General features: G+C 37.6%; 1 protein-coding gene across 2 annotated transcripts in view; it reads left to right on the forward strand.

Moving 5' to 3' along the window:
* Window positions 1–17806, forward strand: part of LOC129796673 (nephrin-like) — a 61356-nt gene that overhangs the window by 38744 nt on the left and 4806 nt on the right. For both annotated transcript variants that reach the window (XM_055838796.1, XM_055838794.1), the window contains exons 4-16: window positions 625–738; window positions 2952–3152; window positions 5769–5920; window positions 7326–7470; window positions 7792–7922; window positions 10564–10723; window positions 11748–11962; window positions 12256–12337; window positions 12504–12663; window positions 14922–15058; window positions 15273–15557; window positions 16677–16873; window positions 16968–17099. In XM_055838796.1, the coding sequence (XP_055694771.1) occupies window positions 625–738; window positions 2952–3152; window positions 5769–5920; window positions 7326–7470; window positions 7792–7922; window positions 10564–10723; window positions 11748–11962; window positions 12256–12337; window positions 12504–12663; window positions 14922–15058; window positions 15273–15557; window positions 16677–16873; window positions 16968–17099 (2111 nt within the window). The remainder of the gene's footprint in view (window positions 1–624; window positions 739–2951; window positions 3153–5768; window positions 5921–7325; window positions 7471–7791; window positions 7923–10563; window positions 10724–11747; window positions 11963–12255; window positions 12338–12503; window positions 12664–14921; window positions 15059–15272; window positions 15558–16676; window positions 16874–16967; window positions 17100–17806) is intronic.

A 17806-nucleotide genomic window follows, 5' to 3' on the forward strand; every position in this document is an offset into this window, starting at 1 on the left:
TTTGTCGTTAAATTGATTTTAAAAAAAAATTTAAGTTTGATTTGTTCAACAAATTTAAATTCTTTTTCTTTAAATTAATTGCCGAGTGTTTATTTTTTTTGAAGCTCTGCCTGCGACTCATTTCCTTCCTGACTCTATCAACTTGTGCACCACTTAAAAACTTTCAAGCGCGCGCTTTTCTTATTTGCATAAATCCTTCTTGCTCTGGGAGGGGGGTGTCTCTATGCCTGTATATAGTCCAGTTTTTCCGCTTCCGTTGATTCTCACGGGAAATATATAATTGAGATGCAAAACAGTGGGGAAATATTTGTTAAATGATTAACTCACTTCACGAACACTTTCATGGGAATTTTGAGAGCAAGAGAGAGGTGCAAGAGAAGAAAAAGTTCCTCAACAAGACACCGTGCTTCCGTTCGGATGGTTCTGAAAGAGAGACCTCGCACCACCCCGTTCTAAAAGGGCGTGTGGGTGGTGGTGCATGAGAAGTACTAGGAATTTACTTGAAAGAGAAGCTGCATAATTCATAATTTCAATGTAAAAAGATGAAGATGAATGGCTGGGAGGTGAGGGCGGGAGGGTAAAAACTAAAAGAGCTCTGACCCAACTTTGTCCTCTCTTTTGCAGTTCCACCGGAGAATGTGTTAATTTTGGATGAGAAGGGCCAACACATACCACACTATATTCTCGGGCCGTACAACGAGGGGGCATCCGTGGATCTTACCTGTGTTTCCACTGGAGGTGAGTTACAAAAAAAAAGAAACGTTGGCTGCACTCTTGAAACCCTCCCCCACTACCACCCAAAAACCAACCCACCCACATTGGCGACAGAATTTTAATTAAAGGCCACCCCGTACTGAGGTGTGCTCCCACGGTGTACGCTTCACCTCTTCTCACCTTTCAACCCCCACCCACCCACCCACCCCATCATCCACGGCAAAAAGGGGTCAAATGAATATTTCAGTGAAATCTCACGCTACCCCGCTTCAAATTTCCCCATCCGCTCTTCTCTATATTGAAGCTATGTACAATCTTTTTTTTTTAATTCGTTGTTGCTCGCTCCTATACCTCCGGTACTAATAGGTAAATTGCAGAGCAATTTTTTTTTTCAAACCAAAGGCTTTCCAAAGTGGGGCTGTGTAGCACAAATAAAATTGCACGTGGGGGTGGTGTGTGTGCGAAAAGAAAAAGAGGTGAAGGTGTTGAGGGAGAAAAAAAAAGCGCGTGTATAATGGAAATTGGAGAGAAATGTCGAACAATTTGCATATTTAAATTTTTTTTTGGTACAGAAGCCACCAATCGAAACATTTTAATTGACTTTCTGTATCTTTTCATCTTCGAATTCCACAATTTTTGGCTCAAAAAATAATATTTGAACATACAAAAGCACATCATGTCACGTTATAATTTGGTTTTTTTTTCAACTTGTGGGTGGACGGGGGAAATGGGAAAAACCACGGAGGATTTTTTTTAGGAAAATATTTAAATGAAAAATTTCTAAGTTTGTTTAGTGAGTTTTTGTGATTTTTTTTCAAAATCGATTTTTTGTGATGTAGCTGACATTTTGACAGAGAGATTTGACAGAGAATTTTACAATGAGATGTTTAATTAGTTGACATTTGATAGATTTGAAATTATTTTCAGTACTGACATTTTTTTGGGTATGATTTTAATTATTTAGTTTGACAGATAATTAATGATTATTATGGAAATTTGAAAGACGTGTTCCATACGTTTGACAGATAATTTTGACAGTATGTTTTAATGGATATTTCACGGAAGTTTGACAGAGTAACATCTCTAAAATTCATTTCAAATATTCGCAAAGAGAAATTTTTATAGTTTGAAAGATAATAATCAAAGATATTTGATATTTTTTCATTTTCATTCATTTCATTTTATTCATTTCAAATATTTTTACATTATTTGAAAGATACACAGCTAATAGCTCCAAGGCTGTTTTAGCTGGTTGTAGAGTTACAATTACAGAGATAGTAGGTACAAATCTTTTTTCATTGATCCAATTAATCGAGAGTGGTGTCCGCGTCGTCATCGCGCTCAGTGTCCATGTAATGGTACAAGTGGAGGGCCCCAAGTTTGACCGCTTCAGAAGATCCAGTGCACACATGGATGAAGCACATCGGGCGAGACAAGGCAGCCATACACTCTCGCCATTGAAGATCCCGTTCTGTTTTGGGGACAGAGATGATCCACTGTGTTGGCTCATCAGAAGAGTTGCATTCCATTTTTTTTTGTGGAAGCCAGAGAGAAAGGCATGCAGTTTCCAAATTTTTGCGTCGAGCATTGTGGTAGGAAAGGTCCAACCGATCGAGAATGGTATCCGCGTCATCACCACGCTCAGCTTTTGTCCACGCAATGGTACAAGTGGAGGGCCCCAAGATTGACCGCTTCAGAAGATCCAGTGCACACATTGATGGAGTATACCGGGCGTGATGAGGCAGCTCCATACTCTCGCCATTGTAGGTCCCGCTCTTTTCTGAGGACAGAGATGATCCACTGTGTTGGCTCATCAGAAGAGTTGCATTCCATTTTTTTGTGGAGGCCAGAGAGAAACGCATGCAGTTTCCAAATTTGCGTCAAGCTATTTTTGTGGGAAGGAAGAAAGCAGTGAATAGAAGGATAGAGGGTTAGAAAGGAAGCACAGGCCAAGATGATCAAATCAATTGACCAAGACGGGAATCGAACCCGCCACCTCGACGTTGGTGTTGTGCAGCTGGTGCGCTAACCATTGCACTATCGAGGCTCTGAATATGATACGTCAGTTTGACATTTAATTTCTTACGGATTTTTGACAGTAGTATAACAAATAATTTTAAAGATAAATAAACGTTAAACGTCTTTCTTTTTCTTTGGGTTATCTCAACATGAATGACTTGTCTGTGGTATTGAATGATGTTACATTAAGGATGATTTTCAATTCCACCCCTACACAGGTCGCCCATTGCCAAGTTTACTGTGGCTACAGGAGAACACAATTCTCGATGATACATTCACTGCCACGGAGAAGAAGGTGCGGAATGTGCTGCATCTGGAGAAGTTGCAGCGGCATCATTTGCACACAGTTCTCACTTGTCAGGCGTCCAACAACAATGTCACAACACCAATTTCCAGTGCGATAACACTTGATATGAACTGTGAGTAAAATTTCCTCTTTTCACTCCATTTATACATATATATAAACCTGCAGGCGACTCTTATATCATATTTCGCGCGCGCAACTTCAACTGCGGAAAAGGAAAATCCCTTTTTGCACAAATCATCCTCAGATTTCCCTGCTTATCCTTCTTCTGCCTACCCCCGTTAAAAGGAGAAGAGAATCTTTCTTCCGCAGAGTGTTTTGTGTAATTAATTCCATCACCCGAGAGTTCATTCTTACTCCCTTTGGTGACTTCTTCATTTTGTGCCGTGTCACCGCAACATACACCAATGCCATGATAAAATCCCTCTACTGTGACAATTTTCGCCATTTCATTCTCATGCACGCAAAGCTTCTTGCTATGTTGGTGTACTATGGAAGAGAAAAGAAATGAAATGCCTCTCACAGATAAATCTCCAAAAGATCTTTTTTTTTGTCAAAGAAATTTTAGGATTTTTTTTAAAGAATAAATTCTTTTCTCTAAAAAAAGAATTTTTAAATTATTGGGAAGCACGAAAGTGAATAAACTCCTTTCTTAATTTAATTTCATTTAATCTCACCGGAAGTCCACTTAATTTCCTGAAATTTTAGGGGTTGCCCCATGTGCTTTACGAAGAGAACACGTCATCAGAATACATATTCTCTGACTGAGAGGGTGAATTTTACAAAATTAACATCACTCGGCACATTTTCCATGTTCTCCCCAAAAATTGTGCAGTGAAATGAATCCCACTTAATATGTGCTGGACAACTAAACTAACCACCCCCAACTCCCATATCCTTTGGCTTTCATTTCTTCTGCACACTGCTCCTGTTTAATGTTTTATGGAAACATAATGTACATAGATAGATAAACATGTCTGCCCAATTATGTTGCAAAAGATTTTTGAAAAAGAGGATGATACCACAAAATTGGGGATAAGGTGCGGGAGAGACAACGTAGATGAGAACGAGCCAAAGAGAAAGCTCCAACACTGCCTGGATGCAGAAGAGATAAAAAGCTTTTTGGGGATGAATTAAGTTCATTGCTTGAAAAGTAAAATGCTGGGGTCTGATTGAGGATGATGATGAGCATCCGGAGACTTTTGCTTTAATCTCTTCCCCAAAAAAGGAAATTATTTTGTAGGGCACAAGTTTTTCTCTCTTCATTTTTTCTCTCTCTTTTCATTCTCATTCGTTTAGATGAGAATGAATTAAAAGGGGAAAATGGCTTTGCTTGCGGCCTAAAAGAATTCTTCTTCGCCTTCGCCATTCAAACAAAAAGGATTTCATTTTAAATTCAAACGGAGAATTTAATTTCACAAGAAAAGACTTTATCTTGTGCACCCAGTTTAAAAGTTTTTCACCCAAAAATCCTCACCTCTTTGCTGAAAGTTGTGATTTCCTTGTACGCCACGCTACCAACATCATCCTCCCCGTAAAGTCTTCTGTATGCGATGGGTGTGGAAATGGGAAAGACACACCACCCCCTGCTACCCCCCACCCTTCAACGTTCCCGCAGGGTGGACAATAAAACTTTGTTTCAAATGTCCCGGAAAAACATTCCTGGGGATTGTCAATTGAAAGATGTTTTCTACACGGAAAGACGCAATGGTGGAATTTTTGTGCTAAAGACGGAAAGACATCCCTTCTTCTCGTCTTCACAAATTCAATTCATTGGTAAAAGTTAGCTTTTCGCATGGATTGGGTGCGGGGTAGCGATGAGAAGGGGGGTTAGAGTATTGGGGGTGAAGAAACTATCGTGCTCGTTGATGTAAAAGTTAAAAAAAAAAAAAAAAACAAATACCGAGCAAAAGGGCGGAAATTGAGAAAAGTGATAGGGAGAGAGGGATAGCTAAACCCGATGAGAGGGATGAAAATAGAAAACCTTCCCATAAACTTCCCTTTTTAAAACTTCACGGCAAGTAAGCTATCAAATTTCTTCTTTTAGTTTGATGAAAGCTTTCTTTATGGGAAAATTTACTACATATTGTAGCTCTCAGAGCTTTCGAAGGGAAAATAACTTAATGATTGTAAGTTTGGACATTGCAAATGCAGCAGCAGCAGCATAAATCTCACTCTAATAAGATTTACCAAGTCCTTTTTATGTTCTTTTTTAGACTAAATGGATTAAAAATTAAATTCAGTGTAAAAACAATATTTTCTTGTAATGTCTTTTACAATATTTTATTTTTCCAAAAGTTGTTCATTAAAAATTTGATATTTTTTTTTAAATATTTTACAACTATTTGTACCTAAAAGGCAGATAAATATAATTGTTGAAACTAATATTTAAACTGTACAGAAAAGTCCTTTAAAGAATTTTCAGACCCCATTGAATTATGATATAAAAATGAAAATTGTTTAAATGCAAAGATAATGAGCATGAGGTTTTGTTGGCTTTGTCACACAGCAGTGCTCTATCTTCCTGCATAATTAGCATAATCAATTGTTCAATTCCGTTTGTCATTTATTAAGATAAATTATTTTCCAACCACCATTAACCATATATTACATACATGAAAGGTTTTTTTTATGAAAAATAATGGGAGTTATAATTTGAATTATGTACATACATATATATGTATATGTTGTGTGTGCTAACCACACACCTATTTCTCTTTTCGCCAAACAGTGCGTCCGCTATGGGTGAAGCTTCAAGGTGATAACCGACCATTGTCTGCGGGCAACACCTACGAGCTTTGGTGCGAAGTGGTGGGTTCCCGACCTGCACCGACTGTAACATGGTGGAAAGGAAGTACCCCGATGAGAGACACCCGGGAAACGGTGAGAGATGGCATAAATCAATGAATAGGGATGAAAGAGCATTTCTATGTGTGTGTGTGTGGGGATGGGTTGTGCCAGAGTGAAATGTACCAGAAAACCTTTTATCCTGAAACTCACCACCACCCAGTGTGCTGGACCACAAAGAAAACCATCTAACCCCTCGTTCTTCCCTTCAATTCCACCACATCTTTCTCTCTTGAACATACTCTTCCCTCCTTGTCCACCACATGGCCTCTTACTATTAGTCCACATATCCTTTTCTATCCCTGCACCCCCCTCTCTTAAGAGGAGATGGAGAGAAAAATATTCATTCGTAAATTTTAAGTTCAAAGCTCTTTTGAATCCCTTTTTCCTTCGCATTGACTTCATTCTGTGCACTCAACTCTGAATGGGTTTTGATCTCAAATGTTGTGACATTCCCTCCTTTTTTTGGTCACAAGAAATGGAAGGAAAATTTATAAAAGAATATCAGTTCAAGAGGTGCGTTTGTGGAAAAATATTTCTCTTCTAAAGTCATTTTATTTTGATAATAAAAATATCATTGATTTTCTTTAGAAAGCTCCGAAAGCTACAAGAAAAGATTTAAAAATTATTTGTGTTAAAGTTGTTTGAAAAATTTATTTTAAATTTATTTGAGTTTGTGTCTTAATAAGAGACTTCCTTCTTTCCACTTTGATCAATTAGAAAAATTTTAGCAAAGATTTTACCCCAAAAATGCGAACTATGATGTTTTTTTCAAACCTTCAACAACACTTCTGCAAGTGAGAGCTAGCCAAAAAAAGCACAAAAAATAAAGATTTAAATCTATTCTGAATCACAATTTTTCATGCTATATTTTCTCTTTTACTTTTGTACAATCTGAAGTCAGAGCCAGATGGTTTTTTTGCATATCAAACTATCAAAGACATTCTTTATGACTCCTTTCATAGCATGGAATGAAAAAAGGTTCGTTTTTCACCTCTGAACTCTCCTCCATCTTCCCTGCATTATATGTAGGTACACATACCTATGTATGGTGGATTCCTCCAAAAACCTCTGGATGAGATGGTTTTGCATGTTGTGTGTGTATGTGTATGTAGTAGAATTAATTGCCTTTTCACCCACCCATCTACCCCTTGTGAGCAGCCATCCCCTCACGGGTGGTGATCCTGTATCCTAGGTGAGAGATTCAATGGTGCGGTCTTTCCCGTCCCGTGTGCATGCCCTCCAACCCCAAACTTTCTCAACCTCCTCTTGGCCAAAAAGCCCTTTTCAATGGGATGAGGGGGGACTGGTGGAGGGTGGTACAACAACCTCACCTCCACCGCATATAACAAACAGCTCACAGACATTCTATTGTTAATAACAACCACATACATGGCAGAGCAAGAGAGCAAATAGCAAATATAATAAATTCTTTCTGTAGACCAGTCCTGACGGAAATACCACGATTTCCGTGTTAACCTTTGTCCCAACAATTGATGATGGTGGTAAATTTCTCTCGTGTCGCGGCGAACAACCCCAAATACCCGATTCAGGACTCGAGGATGGTTGGAAATTGGATATTCATCGTAAGTAACTTTTCCTCTCTCTCTCTCTCTCTCTCGAATGAACGTCTTCCTTTTCCACCTTCTCCCCTTTTACTTCTTCTTACATCCTTCTTATGAGAATTATATATAAATTTTTAAAATTGCAATTTCTCCCATAAATAATTCCATGTGTGTGTGCGCAACACTGCGAAAATTGAAATTAATTTCCTAATGGTGGACCAACCAACCACCCACCCCCACGTGAAACGTTGGCATCCCGAAAATGTGTGTAAACACACACCGAAATATGCGGGTGTACACGTCAACATGGAAACCACACACAAACGACGGCACTGAAATTAGATGTTCCTGTTGTTAGCCTGGAGCTTGGAAGTAATTGGAATATAACAACAATACGCGAGGGTGCTGATGTATATTTCGAATGCAACATTAAATCCAACCCTTGGGTGTATAAAGTCAACTGGCGACACAACGTAAGTGCAACAAACACACCCACTCACTGCACGTACTCCACTATTCCTCACTCTTGTGGTGCACTCAGAAAAAAATAATTATTTGACTTGGTGAAAGCACAAAAGGTAAAAGAAAGGAGTCTATTCATTGTTATTCCATTTATTATTACATCAATGGGGGATGTGCAGAAAAGAAACAATAGGATAGAGAAGATAAAGAAAATATGAGGATCATTAAATATTCAAGAAGAGTCTCAAAGATACTTAATTCAAAGGAATTCAATTCGTTTTTTTAGTGAATAAAGTATATGCTTCTTTGTGTTTTTTTGTGTTTTCCTGGTTAGATTAATCTAAGCATTTATTTTAAGATTAATCATTTTTTCTAATAATATTTCTTATATTATTTATGATTTAATTTATTGTTTTATAACAGTTTTTGAACATACAGCATATGCTTCTTTGTGTTTTTTCTTTTGTGTCTTTCTGATTAGACATATTCTAAGCTTTTTTTTAAGATAAATAATTTTTTCCGATAGTATTTCTTAAATAATTTATGATTTAATTTATTGTTTTATAATTGTTTTTGAACATAGAGCATATGCATATGCTTCTTTGTGTTTTCCTTTGTGTCTTACTGGTTAGGCTAAAGCATCTATTTTAAGATAAATATTTTTTTCTGTTAGATTTTCTTAAAAGATTTATGATTTAATTTATTGTTCTAAAATAGTTTTTGGACATAGAGCATATGCTCCTTGGCTTTTTTCTGAATAATTGCTCGTTAATTAAACATCCTATCAATATATTCCTTAACTTTTATTAAAAATAAACTTCTAACATTGAGCTTTTCTAAACTTCGAAAAGCTCTGGGGATTCTTTATCTAACCCCTTATTTTACATTTTTTTTAAGTTTAATTTCTCTGAGTGTTTTCTCATTTTATAACTTTCATTTGGGACTCCATGATGGTTAACGGATGACGGTGGGCGTTCTTTTTTTTTATTCTTCCATTTTCTCATTTGAAATGCATCCACCACCCTTAAAAAACGTAAAGTGGAAGAGTCAAGAGTTCCTTCACGCGAGATCACACGCCATGGGATGAATTGGTGGCAAAGTGCAGGAGGTGGGGGAAAGTGGGAGAACAAACTGGCAAATTGCACCCATCGCCGAGAAAATTTCTTTCTTCCTCCGGGGCACAGGCGAGATGAAGAAGGGAAAAAACGTGCCGAGAAAAAAGTCTCATTGTCGCACCCTCAAGCACGCAGCGGCACCCCTTTTCACGAACTCTCAGCGGAGGAATTTTGCACCCTTGGCGAGAGAGGCAAGGAAAAAAATGCGCCTCGTCGGATTTCACTGTGTGGAGGGAAGATATCCACCTGCTGACTGGAAAAATATTAATGGTCGGAGCAAAAGCTCCAATTTTCATCCCTCAACCAAAATGCAATCCAACTCCCGGGGAGATTTTCATTCTTTCTCTCTTTACTACATCACCTCCACCCCCGACGCCCCCTCATGGGAACTGACGAAGTGGACCAAATGTGACTATTGTTGCGGACTCTTCTTTTATCCCTTTGTACAACACTCTATGCACCCAGTGAGTGACAAAAAACACACAGAAATGCATTTTTGTAGCGAAGGAAAAATATCAAATTGGATTTTTACTTCAAATGTGGACAAAAAGGGGAAAATTTTCTTTGGGTGAATTAAATTTATTTAAAAGTGAAAGAAAAATTTTAATAAAAGGAGTTTTATTTCTTTAGAAAGAAAAGAAGTTGGAATTAATAATCTTTGAGAGATTTACTTCAGTTGACTACCATTAAAAATATTTCAGCAGAAACGTATAAAAAGTAATTTAGTCAATTAGAAAAAATTCTAATAATGTTGATGCTGATATATTTTTTTAAGTGTTTGTTTCCGGATGTTTAAATTGTTGTTGTGAATGTCTAAATAAACTCAAAAATATTTTAAAACATTTTTCTTACATAAGTGATTCTCAAGATATTTAACCTCCGGAAAAAATACATTTTTTGAAGGATTATGTTTAATTTTTAAGCAAGTTTCTTACCTTGACTAAAATTATTTGGGTGGAGGAAGTTAATATTTGATAAAATAATTGAACATAATCAGTCATTTTTTTTCTGATACTTCAACAGATTGATTTTTATGAGTGAATAAAATTAAGGGAATGGTTTATACTAATGAAATTTCATGTAGAATCCTTAAATATTTTAGTTTCCTTGTGTTTTGTATTAAGAATTCCTTCAATTTTTAACACTCTTGTGGTTTTTCTTAGTTTTTCTTTACTCAAAAAAATTCTTTCTTTAAAAAAATATATATTCATAACTTATTTACTACAAAATATTCAATTAATTTAACTGAATTTGGTCTAAAATTTATCGTCCAATTTTATAAAACATCAAACATCTTTTATTTATTTTTTTTTCTTCTCTGCGAAAGACGTTTCCATTTAGAATCAACCCCAATTGGCACAATGAGAATTGAATATAAAATTTAATTAGAAACCAATACAGTTGACGTGATTCATTTTGTGCTTTCACCAACCCTAAATTGCCATTGCTCTGTACGTGATTTAATTCAACCCCAACTGTGTGAGGCGATGCCTTAATTAATTTTGGCTCAAAGTGAGACTAATTTATTTTTCCGCAGGGCAAATACCTGTACAATAATGCAGCTAGTGGTATAATAGTGGCTAATCAGAGCTTAGTGCTCCAGAACGTCAGTCGGGCCCGGAGTGGTGTCTACACCTGCATTGGGAGCAATGAGGAGGGTGATGGTGATAGCAACCTCGTCACACTCGACATTAAATGTAAGTCAATGGATTTTACTCCCTCTCTCCCTCTGTTAACCCCCAAGCATTGGGGGGTGGCACAGCCAATTAGCCACAAGTCTCTAATCCATTAAAGTTTAGCACTTTTCGGGAAGCCAGGCTTATTTTCTCTGTATGTTGTGTGTGTGCCTGTGTGTGGCTTCAGGTGTGTGGCAAAAGCAACAAAGTCGGTTAAATCGAAAGTTCAAACCGAGTTCTGGTCATGTAAATTGGATGTGAAAATCCACAAAATGCGGTTAATTCTGCAACATTTGACTCTTCACCCCTAAAATGGCTTTCAAATGGGGTTAAACGGATTGAATTATTTAAATTATTCGAATTATTTTATTGGAAAATTGACAAAAGAAGTGCGTGCTGGCGAAGAAATTTTAGTGAAACCGAATTTCAAACAGTTCTTTGCCCTCAACGATGTTACGATGTTTTTAAATATCATTAAATTCAAAGGTGATACTGTAAATTAATAAATAAGAAAAAATGAATTAAGGACTCAAAATTTTTGGAAATTAAAATTGCTTTTCAATGCAATTCTAACGTTTAATATTTTATTTTTCACGTTTGTGGGTTTCTTTTACAAATGTATTGCACTTTTTTCAGACGTTTGAAGTTTCTTTTATTACCTACCAACCAATTGTCATTTATTGCTCAACGTTTGACATGTCCCGAATATTTATTTGTACAGATTAGCAAAAAAAAAGAATATTTCTCCTCCTATAAATTCAATAATAATCCACCCACGTTGCAGAAGAGAGTTTTGCCCCAATTTACCCCAAAAATAAATAAATAAAATACAAAATATACATCATCTTGATAAGAAAATAAAATATATACAATTTGGATGATTTTGAGAAGAAAATAATTCTCCATGTAGGATTTTCTATAAGCTGGTTAAAATTCCATTTGGCTTTGTAATTTATTGCTGTTTTTTTTTTCTTCTTCTCTGCCACATTCCTCCTCAATATTTCCTCAATAAATCCCTCCGTGGGGTGGTGGAAAATGCGCACAGTTGCTCCAGTTTGTCGTCCGGGACAGATTCAAGTGTATGGCGTTGGGCGCCAAGAAATGGCAAAAATATCATGTGAATTGGAAGCAAATCCCAATGACTTAAATTTCACGTGGAAGTTTAATAATTCCGCAATGGAATTTGTCGATCTACCCGTATCACTAATGTCTGTGGACCGTGCCAAGAGTATTATGCACTACACGCCAATGACGGAGCAGGTAAGCAATTGTGGGTGGGCGTTGGGTGGTTTGAAGGTGGATTTTCTAAATTTCTCATGAATTTTTTTTTTGCCCCGCTCTCTTTTCATCTTTCCACCGAAAATGTAATTCACTGAATTCATTGGCATCAATAAAATATTTTTTTCTCTCTCTTTTTCGTCTTCTTCCGCTTCCTCCGTGGATACTGCTTTCCGCCGCCCTATCGTACATTCCATCGCCAATGGGGTACACCGTTGGACGGACATACTCACACACCGAAAAAAAAAAAACGTTTGCCGTGGGAAAAATGGCAGGATTATGGGACACTTTTGTGCTGGGGAAGCAATGAATTAGGTTTTCAATTGGAACCATGTATTTTCACGATAAATCCTGCAGGTATTTTATTTTTTTTTCACCTTTCCCCCATTCTTAAGCTATCCTCTGCAGCGACCAAACCCACCAAAGAGGTCGCTGCAAAGGGTCATAAATAAAGTTAAAAATATATTCTAACTTCCACCTCTTTGGCTTTTTTTCAACTGCACGCCCCACGTGTCTCTGGCAGGGAAGCCAGATCCACTGTCGAATTGCACGGTGCTCAATCAGACGGTGGATACGCTACAGCTGGAATGTATTGAAGGCTTCAACGGCGGACTTCCACAGGAGTTTGTGGTTAAAGTCTTCACAACACGCTCCAAGCAAATGGTTGCATCACAAACATCCAAGTGAGTTATACTTCTTTCATTAATTTTATTACTTTTTTCAATGAATTTTTAAGGATTGATTTATGAAGGGGAAAATTAAATTAATCTTTTCGATTTTTATTACTTTTAATTCATTCAAAACATTCCAAAAAATCTTTTTTTTTAAACTTATTTGTTATAAATGTGAATTTATCTGCAATCACTATGTGAGCAGCTTAGCATTTGGCTTGGCATCCCAACAAGATCATTTTAATCTTTATCTCACAATAAATCCTCATCATCTTTTTTCGCGTCCAATTCTCACCTCCCACGACGTCCTCCTTGACTTCCTCTCAATTGCCATTGGGGTGGAAAAAAGCTCACGCGGGGCATGTGTGCAAATGAGGTATAAGAAGAAGAAAAAATCAAGAGAACGACGCGTTACATTGAGAGCTATATACCCCCCGTCCTTCGACGCATCTTTTCGTATGCATTCAGCGTCTTGTGAATAATTTACTTGCTCACTTGCCACGGGGATATATCGCATGCTTATAATTCTTCGTGGTTTCAACCATTTGTGAGCAAGTCAAAAATTCCACGTAATCCCGCGGGGGCTGCACGTTGGCATATCTCTGCACACACACAAGAGGTATGGGCTTGTAACGTCGCCCATCGTAGCCCGCGTGACTCACTTAAAATTCCAACAAAGACATCACCGCAGCAGCTAATAAATAATGTAACCAATATTTTCATTGTATCACTGTGCCCATCTCTAACGCCAACGCCACACCATCTTGCCCACATTTCATCCCCTATTCACGCGCGATGACTCCCTCGTGGCGCAAAATTTCCCATCACGCCGTGGCGTCCATGGGATAAATCTTTAAAGAAAAAAAGAAAAGAAATTGTTCTTCTAGAAGAATTTTTCACAATTTGCGCAATCCGTTCTTTTCTTCGCCGCATCTCAAATATCCCCTGCGGTGTAATTCAACTTTTTTTTTTCTCATCCCATCTCATCCCTTGCTTCACAGCTAAATGTCCAACTCGTACAAATATTGATGGCGGGAGGGTTGGTATGTGTGGTGCAGTGCAGCCTTTTTCGCACAAATGGGATAAATTTTAATTGGATGCAAAGAAAATATTTACTTTTGATTATTTTATTGATTTAAGCTTGCCCCCTGGATGTGCTTTCTCTCTCGCTCTCTCACCCCCAACATGTACCTCCTATATGAAATTCCATTTCCTGATTTTATTCGATTACACCCACCTTCCTCTCATCCCCCAATCTATGTGGATATATGAGGTTTTTGTGGGAATGACAAATCGAACTGGAGCTTTTGGCTATATATAACATACATACATAGTGCCATAAAATTCCCATCAGAGATTTTCGTCAAATTTTCACAGAATATTTTGGTTTTCAATATTAATTAAAATTTACATTTCTGCGTGTTTATTTGGTGATTGTTGAAATAAAAATTTACCATGTGGTGGATGGGTGTTGTACATTCACACGCTCATGGGGGATATTTTCCACGACATTTTATTTTTAATTTGACAATAATTAAACATTGTTTTGTGTCTAAATCTTAGCAGAATTTGATGTCTTGAAATATTGAAGATAATTCTAACTATTTTTTAGGGGTTTTTTTTTATATTTTCCGAGCTTTTCTTAAAGTTTTTGCTAATTAATAATCATCTAATCTCCAAAAAAGAAAATAGAAAGAAAACGGGAAAAAACACACCAAAACATTTACAAATAAACGATATTCATTGAATCAAAACTTTGTCCAAAAATTCTAAATACTTCAGGAAAAATCAAGGAAAAAACTACATTTCTTTCCACAAAAGAGTTCGCCTGAAATTTTCTTCTTAACATTTTTTTTTAGAGATGAATAAATTTGAATTTGTGCCAATTTAGCCACTAAAGTGTCCAAATTATTGCTGAGATTCTTGACTAATGTGGCTCTATGATAAAATGTTGCCCATAAAAAGTTCTTTTTTTTTACTTCCTGCAAGAGTGCTTTCCTCGTAAAAGCATCCTCCACCACCGGCAGGCAAAAGTACCTTTTTTTTACCTTTCCGTGCGCACAATGTTGGTGCAAAAAAATGCTGCTAAAGTGCTCTGGTACGATGAAAATCAAGTTGGACACCTCATTATCTCTATTGCACCTCTTCGCAATCTGACTCTGCCAAAATCGCACGTTTTTTCCTTTCTCCCCTTTTGGTTGTTGGAAATACTGCGGAGGTGGGTGGGATGAGGTGTGAGATATTTATTTTATTATTCTTGTCGCACACAGGAGTCCATTCTTCGAGCTAAAAGGCTTGGATCCGGAAATTGGGTACGAGGTCCTCTTGGCGGCCAAGAATGACAAAGGGATGAGCGAGATGCGAGTTCATCACATCCATCGGCTCAACAGTGCAGAGAAGCACACAGGTGAGTTGTCTCTCCAGGGTGGGCTATTAAATGTGATCACATCTCACGTGAACGGTGGAAGGGGGAAGGTGGGGATGGTAGGTGGTTGTGGATGTGCCCAAGGGGCCAACCTCCGTTGTACAACATTGGAATATGACGGGATGCAATAAATCTCTGGTGGTGGAAAAGCTCCCATTCAAAGCTCTTCCCACACAATTTTTCTCTCTCCCTGCAGATTCCTTCCTACCGTACACGGGCTCTGTGCTACATATAAAATTATTCCTGGGTGCCGTAGCGGGTCTCGTGTTTGGCATTATCTTAATTACAACTGCAACGCTACTGCTAATGAGGACACGACGACGGAAGAAGGCGAGCAACGTGTCCCAGGAGACAACGGTGGCGACAACAAATGGCAGAATTGTATCCGGTCAGTCAATTCCACAGCCAGAGCAACTGCACGATTCCTACACAACAGGAAGTACAGACAGTTTAGATAAAAACCCAGATATTATACCTCAAGGTACGTCATTTTACTCTTCTCTACCACCCCACCCATCCACCCACATCAAGCCTAATCCACTCATAGCGCCCCAACTGCTGGAGCTACGTTTTTACGGGATTTTTATGAAAATTGCCTTGGAGAGATAAATGTACCGAGAGGTAGAAATTTACGTCTTTAGTGCATTAGTTGAGAATAAGACAAAAGTATATAGAGTCTCCGTGTTGCCAGGATTTTTTTCTCCTGTCCTTCTTCCTTTTTTTTTCCTTTTTCCTTATAGAGAAAAAATAAAGAGGAAAACAAAGCTTAATCCATTAGATTTTTCTATGAATTTTTCATAATTAATTTCTTTTAATGATTTTCCTGGGATTTTCTTGCGGATTTTCCTAACAACTTCTTTGAAATCTCTCCTTTAATGTATTACAAGAAAATTGCCCAAAGTTTGACCAATAATTTAAGTCAATATTGAGTGCATAAACTGATGCAAAAATTGATCAGATATTTTTTTTTAATCTTGCACAATAGTTTGATCAATAATTGTTGAATATTTGACGAGTTAAACAATTTATTCTCAATTATATGGACCAAAGATAGAGCAAAATATTGTTTGAAATTGACTCAATATTTATTTTGTAGAGAATCCCTTATTTGAGCAAATATTGATCAATTATATTGGACCTAGGTTTGATCAATTTTCCCTCCATAATTTCTCAATAATTATTCCAAAAAAATTATGAATAATTTCAAGATTGTTTGCTGAATCAAGACCAAAATTGGGGCATAACTTTTCAAAGCTTCTGAAAAGACATCACGAACTTCTCGTGAGCTTTCCTCCCCTCCTTCATCAAATGAGATAGTTCTTCGAGAGAAAACTTTCTCACTGAATTGATACTCTATAATTAAATTGATCGATGCTTTTAAGCACACACACTCATCATTATGATGGAAAAGGCCATAAAAGCTCTGACCGGGAGCTTTCATGTGCTTCTCCTTCTGAGTGAGTTTTGTGAGTGGATTATGCAAAAAGAAAGAAATTAAAAGTGATATAGCTTTTGCAGTCGCCACGAATAAAATTATTAACGACCGATAAATTTTTACAACTTTGGCATACATTTTTGGGGTTGTGTGTGTTGCGCACAGGCAAGGAAGATGCGGAATTTGATGATGAACGAGCTTTCCATCGATTCAATCAGCTACCACCGCGGCAGTATGCAACCCTTGCCATGGGAAAGAAGCAACTCCCAGTGCAGTTTGCTGGGCAGATTGACGTCAATGCTGGTGGTGGTGGTGGTGGTATTCTGCAGCATCCCATTGTTCACTACAGCAATGACAATCAGGTAAAGCTTTTTGTGCGGAAGCAGGTGTTTTTAACGCATTGCACGAGGAGATTTTTAATGCTTTCCTGCGTGTGTGTGTGGGTCCCTTTTGCAGACACTAACATACGCTGCAGAGATGCAGACACCATCGGGGCAGGCAAAACAGAAAATTATCTACACAAGTGCAACCCTGGGGCGACCACGACAGAAGGATATTCGTATGGCTGAACCAAATATTTACACACAGGTAAGAAAGCTCTTTTTTCACTTTATATATATGAAAGCACACACACTCTCCCCCGCAAAAAAGCTTCTTGAAATGATGAATAAAATGACATTAAATTCACCCTCAACATTGCTGTAAAATAAACATCCCTGCGGCCATTTAGCATGTACTAAAAAAAGCGAAAGGGATGATTGCAAACAGCATAGAGCTCTGGCATGGCATTTATATGAAGTCAATCAATTGTCCCACAGAGCCATCAAAGAGAAAATTAGTTTAATATCAAACACACCGTGGCTTTCCACACAAAAACCCCTCGCCCCAAAGCCACACACCATACAACGTATTTTCCTCTCGCATATGGATGACATTTTAATTAATAAACTGCATTAATCCCTCTTCATTTTATATGTAATTCCATTCAAAGGGAATTTTTGATTTGAAAATATAAATTGATGTAGGGGAGACCGGGGTAAAAATAGTCAATTTGCATAAATCCTTATCTGCAGGGTTCCCCAAGGGCAAGAAAATTTCCTTGATAGGTCTTTCTCATAGGAAATTTCCTGGCCTACAACTTTGTCTCAGACCACTTTTCTCAGACCACTTTTCTCTATCTCCACGGGAAATATGAGTTTTCGAGCTTTTCCTAAACCCTTCCGCTTCTGACTTTTTTTTAGACGCGGCGGGTAAATATAGTCACCAGTTGGCTAAATAAAGTCGGTCGAATTTTC

This window comes from Lutzomyia longipalpis, chromosome 4 (assembly GCF_024334085.1).
Source record: "Lutzomyia longipalpis isolate SR_M1_2022 chromosome 4, ASM2433408v1".
Taxonomy (NCBI): domain Eukaryota; kingdom Metazoa; phylum Arthropoda; class Insecta; order Diptera; family Psychodidae; genus Lutzomyia; species Lutzomyia longipalpis.